The 10,685-nt window shown below is 41.5% G+C and overlaps 1 protein-coding gene across 1 annotated transcript; it reads right to left on the bottom strand.

Annotated features, from left to right (window-relative positions):
* Window positions 1–1,144: 1,144 nt before the first annotated feature.
* LOC126493645 (60S ribosomal protein L37-like) lies at window positions 1,145–5,285 on the bottom strand. The gene has a single exon (XM_050130667.1). The coding sequence runs from the start codon at window positions 5,145–5,147 to the stop codon at window positions 4,854–4,856; it is 294 nt and encodes a 97-aa protein (XP_049986624.1). The 5' UTR covers window positions 5,148–5,285; the 3' UTR covers window positions 1,145–4,853.
* Window positions 5,286–10,685: the final 5,400 nt, after the last annotated feature.

Below are 10,685 nucleotides of genomic sequence, written 5' to 3'. Positions count from 1 at the left end.
CTGGCAACTTTACAGGATCTAGAAGCCATGATGAGACAAAGCTGGAAACATCTGTGAGGTAGAGTCTGCATTAACTGAGGTGAGAACAGCCACACCACCCACACCGTGCCATGGCCTGGGGTCCCAGACTGAATGATTGCTGGTTCCCAACTCACCTTGCTGAGGTCATGACTTCCCCTCCATGATGGATCTGTGCTCTCTGACTCCCCTTGCTGAGGCCATGACTTCCCCTCCTGGACAGACCTGTGTTCTCTGCCATACCCTCCTGAGGCCATAACTTCCCCTCCATGATGGATCTTTGCTCTCTGAAAATGGTTCTTTCTTCCTCAGATAGCCTTTGTCAGGCATTGATGTAGCCATGAGAAAAGCAGATCTTGCCGAATTTGCCTTTAACGAATTGATGGAGGAGTTAATTTCATTGGCTAATAAAGAAACTGCCTTGGCCCATTTGATAGGCCAGTCCTTAGGTGGGTGGAATAGACAGAGCAGAATGCTGGGAGAAAGAAGCCGAGTCAGCCAGTAGCCATGATTCTCTGATCCCAGACGGATGTAGGCTAGAATCCTTTCTGGTAAGCTACACCTCGTGGTGTTACAGGGATATTAGAAATGGGTTAGATCAATATGTAAGAGCTAGCCAATAAGAGTTATAACTAATGGGCCAGTCAGTGTTCAAAAGAATACAATTTCCATGTAATTATTTGGGGGCAAAAGCTAGCCATGCAGGAGCCAGGCGGCGGGAAGCGGCCCGCTGCTCCTCACTACAACGAATGACACTATTAACTCTTTCTCCCCATCACTCTGTTCTTCTACTTTACAGACAGTATCCCTTCTACTTGCAAAACTTACCTTTTCTTTTATTTAGACTTGATTATTTGAGAAAACATGCAGTGTTTGTGTTTCTGAGCCTGGCTCATTTTACCTAGTATAGTTACGTCTGGTCCCATCCATTTTCCTTGAAATGACTTACTTCATGGCTTAAAAACGCTTCATTGTGAATACATCACACATTTTCTTCATTATTTTCACCTGTAGATGGAAATAATTTGGTTAATTGGAATAGTGTACAATTACACTGGATTACAGCTGAATCAAAGGTATTATTATTTATTATTACATTTTGCCAATTAAGTTTATCCTTTGAAAATTGTGTGCATGTATTGAAGCATACCAATTGTACTCACCCACATATAACACTACTGATTGCCGCCTGCCCTCCACTTTTCCCTTTAGCTCTCTTCCTCATATTTATGACTAGTTGTTTTGCTTTGGGACCCTCTGAGTCTAACCCAGAGCTGCCCCTGTGACCATGAACCAGCTCCATTTTAATAATTTTAAAGGACTCTCATATTAAGTTTCATAGTGGCTATAGCAATGGTAATCTCTCCTGGAATAACTAAAGGGTCAAAGATATCTGGTAGCTCATAAAATTGTGCCAGTGAAAGTAATTGTGGTTGATTTAATGTCCACCCTGGTGCCCTCTTGTTTAAGATGAAAAAATTCCTTTATTTTTCAGACCTTGCACATATGACCCTGAACTTTAAGTCACGAGCCCCTCATCTTTCAATTTGTGAACAGGTTGTCATAAATCTCTACTTCTCCCTTAGATTCTGTTAATGATTCCATCGTTATGGATCAAAGATTTTCAAGCATTTCTCTTCATTACCCTGACCTTTTCACCTGTTTGTTTTCACGATCATTAGTCAGCCACTGGGGTTTGAGCCAAGGGGACCTGCCCTTCAATTAATCATTATTTTGAGTAACCTCTTTAACTGTTGCCCCAGATGCCTTTACATTCCTTTCTTGCTTTTCTGCCACCCTCCCCCAGTTCTATCTCTTAATGTAACTTTAGCCTTTGGATTTCAGCAGTTTTCCAGATTGAGACAAAAGTCCTTTAGCATTGGTGTTATAAGCATGGAGGTTGGATGGCTAGACAGGCATTAGGTTTGGAGTCCATGGAGGATAAATTCCTTCTTAAGATTAGATTTGGACCCCCACTTTCCATTTCCCTGGTAACATAATAAAGGGAAGCATAACTTTGCCACTCCTTAAGATTTAAAATATCACAAGAAATGATGGAGAGTGGTGACGTTAGGGGTTTGTTGAGATCAATTAATCTACTTCTTGGTCACAAGAATAGAACCTAGTTCTACCTCTGATCATGGGTGGATGATGTAGGAGGTCCTTCTGTCTGTGTTTCTTTCACTGGTTAATAAAGAAACTATGTTGGCCTAGTTTCTTGGTACCTAGAACCTAGGCAGGAAAGACAGAACTGAATGCTGTGAGGAAGAAAGGCAGAGTAGGGGCAGAGGCACCATGGAGCCACCAGAGACAGACATGCTGAAACTTTCCCATAAGCCACTACCACGTGGCGATACACAGATGAATAGAAATGGGTTAAATTAAGATGTAAGAATTAGCCAATAAGAAACTAGATCTAATGGGCCAAGTAGTGATTTAATTAATACAGTTTCTGGGTGGTTATTTTGGGGCTAAGCTAACCGGGCAGCCAGGACGAACAAGCGAGCCCACTCTGCAGCAGGTGGATGTGTAACATTCTGCATTGCCTCAAACTTATGATTGTAAAGTCATACTACTGTCCCCTTCTTAAGATTTTGTCCACCTTGGCTTGTCAATCACCTGGGCCCAAGATGACCCACCCAGAAAAGCTGATACACCTAAGCACATACCCCTCCCCTGTATATGCACACACAAATGGATGCATGTCCCCTCCTTTGCACACGCACACACACACACACACATGCATGCACATCCTCTCTCCTGGACACATGTTTGAGCACACACAAATAATTATGTGCAGGTCAAAAGTCACCATCAGGTGTCTTCCTCAATATTTTTTTCCCTTTTTTTTTTTTTTTGTAACATGCCTCTCCCTGAACCTGGAGCTCATGGATTCAGACAGACAGGGCTCCTCCTAGCTCTACACACCCCTAGTAATAGTGTGACAGGTTTATATTGCCCTGCCTATTTTTACATAGGTGCTGAGGATTTGAACTTGGGTCCTGGTGCTTAAGTGCATTGTTGACTGTCTTAGTTATTTTTCCTGTTGCTGTAATAAGGTACCCTGACAGAAGAAATTCATGGAGGTAAGTGAGGATGGAAGGAAGAAAGAGTGGGTCGGTTTACTTTTGGCTCAAAAAAGGGCACAATCTTATGGTGGGACCTTAAGGAAATAGAAGCTTGAACATCTGGTCACACTGGGTCCACAGTCAGGAAGAAAAGACTATTCACTACCTAATTTCCCATTATTTGCATGATCTCTGTGCCTTTTGTGCCTATTTGGACATCTCTTTCTCAGGATCTGGGAAGTTTTATTGAAAATATTTTCTATGCATTTGAATTAGGATCCCCGCTTAATCTAAACTCATTGATTTGGTCTTTCAATGTTTCCTAAAGGTCCTTCATGTTCCATTTATGAGTCCTTTTAACTCTTTTTTTTTTAGTGAGAAATCCAATCCCATCATCTTGTTTTCAAGCCCCAATACTCTATCTTCACATAGTCCATTCTGTTGGTGAGGCTTTCTATTGAACATTTTATTTCACAACTATATTTTTTTTCATTTCCAGCTTCATTTCCATTTGAATTTTCTATTTATTATTTATTCTGCTTTCATAACAAGAACTGATGCTCTGCTCCATTCACTTCTTTCTCTGTGCAGGCTTTCTTGAAATGTGCTCTGCTTATTTCTGTCTTCTCTACAGTTATTCCGTTCTCAGTCATGCTTTTTTTGAATTCTATCAACATGTTTGTATTCGTTCTTTTCTTAGAACAATGGTTTTATTTCTTCTTTGAGAATTTCATCTAATATAGTTTAGTCATACTCATTCCCTTCTCCAAACTTCTCCCAGAAGTGGGTCTCTGTGTTCACTGTGCAATGAAGCTTTTCTGATGAGAACTGAGTGATACTCTGATTTATGGGTATAGCAATATGTCATTAGGATTCATTTTGGTGCTGTGTTCATCTAGCAGATAAATACCAGGGGCTTTTCCTCTAGGGCCATGATCTAGCTAGCCTTGGGTTCACAGCCTTCGTTATCAGTGTTAGGTATCCATCGACTTAAATCTAATAATAAAAAATGCCTCGTTACTCCAATAACATTTGTGCCACTATTGCGCCAGTGGGTACATCTTACCAGATAGATGATTATTCTAGCTGGCGAGGAGTGTAGCTGTGTAGACTGATGATTACATTTTTCCTCTGCTCGTATGTATAGGACCTCCCAGCACTAAGAATATTATCCAGAGCAGGGCAGTGGTGGCACATGCCTGTAGTCTCAGCACTTGGGAGGCAGAGACAGGTGGATCTCTGTGTGGCAGCCTGGTCTACAGAGTGAGTTCCAGGACAGGCACCAAGGCTATAAAGAAAGTCTGTCTTGAAAAACGACAACAACAAAAAGAATGTTATCCAGTAAGGTGAAGCTTCTGTTTGTGTACCAACTATATGTCTCCATGTTCTATGATATAATTATGTTGTATTGTCTTGGTCATTGCTCAGTTGCTGTGAAGAGACACCATAATCATTGCAAGTCTTGTAAAAGAAAGCATTTTATCAGCATGACTTACAGTTTCAGACGCTGAGTCCCTTAGTCATCATGGTGGGAAGCATGGTGGTATGCAGGTAGACATGATGCTAGAGGAGCAGCTGAAGATTCTACATCCAGATCCGTAGGCAACAGGAGGAGATGGGATTGGCTTTTGAAACTTTAAAGCCCACCCCATAGTAACACTCTTTCTCCAACAAGGCCACACCTACTCCAACAAACTCACACCTCCTAACCTTTTTTTTTTTTAATTTTGGAAACCAGAACATTTATTTTATGACAGATCGAAATCCTCAAGATGAACTGGATGCTGCAACAGCTGCCCTCTTGGGTTTAGGGGTTGTCCCTTCACGGAATCCATGCCTGAATCTTCGGTAGACAATTTTTAGGTGCCTCATCTGCCCAGTCCCGGTAGTGTTTCGTCTCTTAGCCTTGGCACTCCAGTTATACTTTCTCTTGCGCTTGGCAGGGTAGCCGCATTTGCCACAGGTAGACTTCTGAAGGTGGTAGGCCTTAGAGCCACAGCGGCGGCACAACGTGTGCGTCTTGTTGCGATGCTTTCCGAAGGAAGACGTCCCTTTCGTCATCTTGCTTCTGCCGCTGAGGCCAAAGAGACCGGAAGAGAAAGCACTCCCGCTACTTCCTCCCTCCTAACCTTTTAAAACAGTGCCACTCTCGAAGCATTTAAATACATGAGCACGTGTGGACCATTCTCATGCAAACCACCACAGGTATCTTTAGCAATAGGATCTCGCTATGAAGTTTCTGGAGGGTAACCGATAGCATTGGCTGTAATATTTGGGAGCATGTGGATGAGACCCTACTGGCAAACAATTCAAAAAGTTGTAATATATTCTTGGTATTGAGGTTTTATTTGCTATCTTATAATGTAGAGTTAGGATTCTGTAACCTTCCCATTGTATGGTAATTTCACTTAAATTCCCTTTATCCATGCATATGTTGTGCGTAGGTTTGCATATTTTCCATATGGTTTCCCTAAAGGCCTTTAGTGTCACTTATCCCTCCCCACATCCCCATTCCCCCCTTTACCCAGCTCTCCTCTCACTCTCTCACTTAGTCGTCCTATTCTAGTATATCCCTTTGTAACACTATGTTCTATTTTCTCTTTCTTGGATGATCCCTTTGCTCATTGTCCCTTCCAACTACCTGCTATGGGTATTCTAAATGAAACACACACATATAAAAACACGCATAAACAAAGCATAAAAGCATCCATACATGAGAAAACATGAAATGTTTGTCTTTCTGGGTTTGAGTTGTTTCACTTGGGATAAGTTTTTCTAGATCTATCCATTTACCTGCAAATTTCATTTTTTCTCAGCAGTTGAATGATATTGCACTGTGTAAATTTACCACATTTTCATTACCCACTCATCAGTAAATAGATATCTAGGCTGTTTCAAATTTCTGGCTGTTGTGACTAGATCAGCAATGGACGAGCAAGTGTTTCTGTAGTAAAATATAGAGCCTTTTGGGTAACTGTCCAAAGTGATAGATCCTACTTTCAGATTTTTGAGAAACCACCACACAGATTTACATAGAGGTTGTACCAGTTTGCACTCCCACCAGCAATGGATAAGTGTCCGTCTTTTCTGAATTTTTATCAGCATCTTCTGTCATCTCTTTTATTAGTCTTGGCAATTGTTACTGCAGGGAGATGAAATCTCAGAGTGATTTTAGTTCATATTTTGTATTTGCCTGATAACTAAGAATGATGAACATTTTAAAAGTGTTTCTCATGCAGTCATAGTTCTTCTTTGAGAACTCTGTTTAGGCACATGCCTCATTTTAAAACTGGATTATTTGTTTTCTTGACACTCAGTTTTTTTGAGTTGTTTCTGTGTTCTAGACTCCACTCTAGGAGCTGGCATGTGCTTTGTGAGGTTCTGCAGCAGAAAAGGGGTGCTTCTTTGATTAGGAGCACACGGCTGTTTCAGGAGTGGGTAGTTGCTCTGTGCAGTTCTGTGGTGCTTGAAAGTTTGCTTGGTATAGAAGGGTGTCAGGCTCTTACCTCAGTACTAGGCAGGTACTCTCCATGGTCCTGCAGCTGTCGGGCAGTGGGTTTCTAAGCTTGGCTTTAGCCTTGCCTCTGACCTTATATTCAGGGAAATGTTCTTCATGATTAGTGGTGGGGTGGTATGTATTGGGGTTATCATAGGGGCTAGCTCCTGACCTGACTAGTGTTTGGGTTGTCTGTATGGTGCAGCAGAGGCTAGGGGTGGGTGTCAGGGTCAGCAAAGTCGTCAGCCTTTGACTTCAGTTGTGGGTAGTGAGTGCTGGTGCTCTCTTCTGGCCTGCAGGCATACATGCAGCCAGAACACTGCATACATAATAAATAAATTTTAAAAAAATAAAACATCATCAGTAGATGATATGAAAAATGTTCTCTTTGCAATATTAATATAACATACACATTTTTATTGCTCTTTTTCCACCACAAGAAACAAGGATGATGGAGAGTCACAGTCTGAATCTTTCTGAAGGGGATCCAGCCAGATCCGAACAGTTGATAGTCTATCACATCCCCATGGATGGAGATTAAATTTTGGCAGAACATTTTGGTAATGACTTCATCTCCCATACAATTGTTCCCTAAGTTCTACTTTGCTTCCTGTGCTAAGGTGAGTGAGTATTTGCTATTATGAAGGAATCTCAGGGGACATTTTCCTATTTGGTGAAAGAGAGTGGTTGCTTTTCTGTCGTGGTGAGAAAATACAATGTCCAGGGCAATCTGCAGAAGGAAGAGTGTATTTGGGCTGGTTGTAGAGAGAGAAGAGGCCTTCTTTCAGGTGCTGGCTGGAGACTAAGCATTTGTTTGTGATGCCCTGATTTTATTTATGCTTTCCTTGAAGCCTCTTTTTCTCTTTGGCCATGCAACCGTTTGTCCACCATGCAGCTGACCTCCATGCTTAACTCGAACACCATGACTCCCTTTCAAGTTTTTAAGCCCCCACTTATGAATCTGTAATAAGCTTTCCTCGAAACTAAAGGAGAGATGGATAGATAGATAAATGGATAGATAGATAGATGGATAGATAGGTAGATAGATAGATGGATGGATGGATAGACAGATAGATGGATGGATAGATAGAGGAGTTAAAAAGCATTGCTTGGGAAGGGGAGTTTTATCTTTTATTCTTTTCTGTTTTGACAGTCTCATAATGCACACAGTGTGTTGTGAGCATGCTTACTCCTGTTATCCTCTCTCATCTCCACCCCACTCCCACCTATCCTCCTCCTGCTCTTCCTCCTCCCCTCAACCAATCTTTTTCCTACTCCTTGTCATTTTTGGTAGAGATTTTGAGCACAGAGCCACAGTAGCTGTGCGTTTGATGATTACAAAAATTATATCATTACAAAATTTTGTAACGTTTTCCTTTCCTCTGGTTCTTAAAACATTTCACCTGTTTTGTGATGTTCCCTGGGATTTGAAGGGGTCGATACAGATGTCCCCTTTAGGGAGGAGTAGGTAATTATCATTTACTCTGTGTGATTTGACTGGTTAAGAGATCTGTGTTCACCATTGTCAACTACAAAAGGAGAGTCTGGCCAAGGGGAAGAAGAGCCTCAGTCTGTGGGTAGAAGCAGAAGCATGCACACAGATCGACTGTGTCCATTTGTCAAACTAGAGTAGAAATTCTCCCTTGGACTTGTGACCTCACACATCATACAGGTGTTTGTCCAGGTTTACGACATCAGGTGTGTACTTTCTTTTATAGAGCAGACCTCAAATCTTATCAGTAAAGGTTGATTGCCACCTAAGCAGTCATACCACTTGGGGACTTCCTCCATTACAGGCCAGTCAGCTTTGTACTCTCATCTGGGTAACTGTACAAATGATTCCTCCACAGAAGCTTCCTTGCTCTAGGAACATGAGCCAACGTGGAGGAGGTTCACAGGTCCGTTCCAGCTTTGTTTTCCTGTGTCTCACATCTGAAATGTGCTGTCTTCAGCAATAGTGGCTAATCATCTGATTCTGGTGGACGACTAAGATCAATGGTAATACTCTTTGTTTTGGAAGCCTCTGAGGGTTCCCTCTCCAACAATTCATATGGAGGTATCCTACACTTAACATTGGGATTTTTACTTAGAAATCTGTGGCTTCTTGGATGAGCATATCTACTTATTTCATAAAACCTTTAAGAATTAGTCAAATCCTTTAAATCTTAGCTTATACAGCAATAGGTTGTAATACAGATTTTTAGACAACTTCAGGCTTGGTTGACAACAACCCAAACCCTACCTTTTTTCCATGCGCCCACTTATGTCCTTGTTTACAGCTAGTATTCACACCTTGACTTATATATGGTGCATATTTTACTGACTCTCCCACCACTGTCACTCCCCCTGCCCCACCTATATGACCACCCTCTTCCTTCTTGACATCTACAGATGCTACAACTTAAACATAAAAATTTTAAATTTTGAAGGTAAGATTTGCATATGATAGAGAATCTATGATGTCTATTTCTAGGTGTAGGTTAAGTGTCCCCATATAACAATTTTTAGTTCCATTTATTTTTACAAAAAATTATTTCCCTTTAGTGCTGTATGGAATTCCATTGTGTATATATACATCACATTTTAATTATCCACTTATCCATTGATCAGTAATAGACATCTACACTGATTCAAGTTCCTAGATAATGTAACAGGGATGTGCAGGTGTTTACTATAGGATATTGAGTCCTTTGGGGACTTTCTAGGCCATGTAGTAGTTTAATTTTTAGCTTTTTGAGAAACTGGCAATGTGATTTATATAGTGGGTGAGCAAGTTTACACTTCCACTTACATTGAACGAAAGTTCCTCTCTCCCCATACTTCCCCAACATCCTACGCTGTGTTGTAGGCTTTAACTACAAACAAAAAGTGGTTGATCACTCCTATAACATTCATGACACTGTTGCACCAGTGGGAATATCTTGCCAGGTCAGTCACTATTATAGCTCACAGGGCTCACAGCAGGGTAGGGCTGCTGAATACTTCCCCCCAGTAGTGTTACTAGAATCTTCTGGCACTGTGAAAGTTATCCAGGAGTGATGAAACTTCCAGGTCAATGCTAACTTGATGTCTCTATCTCTTAACTCAATAAATAGGGTCTTACTGTCATTCTGGAGGGTACCCAAGAGCATACACCACAAAAGAGATAATAAATACTTATCACTGGTCTGTCCTATCTGAAAGAGCCACTTTGCTCCCTCCCATTGTAAGGTAACTCCATTTTCTTTTTATATAGTTATATGCAATACACATATTTAAAAAGATTTTTTTAGATGTATGTAAGTGTGCCTGAGTGTGTTTATGTAGAGATAGGAGCAGCTGGGCTCCGTCCCCGGCACCCGGCCGCCCGCATGGCTAGGTTATGCCCTGAAATAATTACACGGAAACTGTATTCTTTTAAACACTGCCTGGTCCGGCTAGTTCCAGTTTCTTATTGGCTAGCTCTTACATATTAATATAACCCATTTCTAATATTCTGTGTAGCCCATGAGGTGGCTTACCAGGGAGGATCTCAACCTGCATCTGTCTGGCGTGGGAGAATCATGGAGACTCCCTGACTCAGCTTCTGTCTCCCAGCATTCTCTTCTGTTTACTCCACCCACCTATGTTCTAACCAATAAAATGGGCCAAGGCAGTTTCTTTATTATAATTAACCAATGTCATTCCTCCATCATGTTTATGTGCACCATGTGGTTGCAGGTGACTATGGAGGCCAGAAGAGGGTGTTAGATCCCCCAGAACTGTAGTTACAGATGGTTCTGGGGGCCGTTTGATGTAAGTGATGAGAAATAAACCTGGACCTTCTGAAAGTGCCATGTTCTTTTTGCTGTGGAATGATGCTCTTGTACCATGTAAATATTTGTCACTTGTATTGGTTTAATAAAATGCTGATTGGACAGTAGCCAGATAGGAAGTATAGGTAGGTCAACCAGACTAGGAGAATTCTGGGAAGAGGAAAGGCTCAGTCTGCAGTCACCAGCCAGATGCAGGGGAAGCAAGATGAAAACGTTGTTCCTCCCCATTATGCAACAAAGCATAAAAGATAGTCCAGTTAAGCTGTCATGACATATAGTGTTCAGGATATGTCTTTCCCCTCGTCATTA

The sequence above is a fragment of the Alexandromys fortis genome, unplaced genomic scaffold (genome assembly GCF_014885135.2).
Source record: "Alexandromys fortis isolate MF-2015 unplaced genomic scaffold, M_Fortis_MF-2015_v1.1 scaffold_344, whole genome shotgun sequence".
Taxonomy (NCBI): Eukaryota; Metazoa; Chordata; class Mammalia; order Rodentia; family Cricetidae; genus Alexandromys; species Alexandromys fortis.
Note: the sequence above shows the minus strand (reverse complement) of the source record. Positions and strands in the feature narration are given on the sequence as shown.

What these genes read in the sequence shown, in the direction of transcription:
- LOC126493645 (XM_050130667.1), bottom strand. Translation starts at nt 5,147, where the DNA reads ATGACGAAAGGGACGTCTTCCTTCGGAAAGCATCGCAACAAGACGCAC.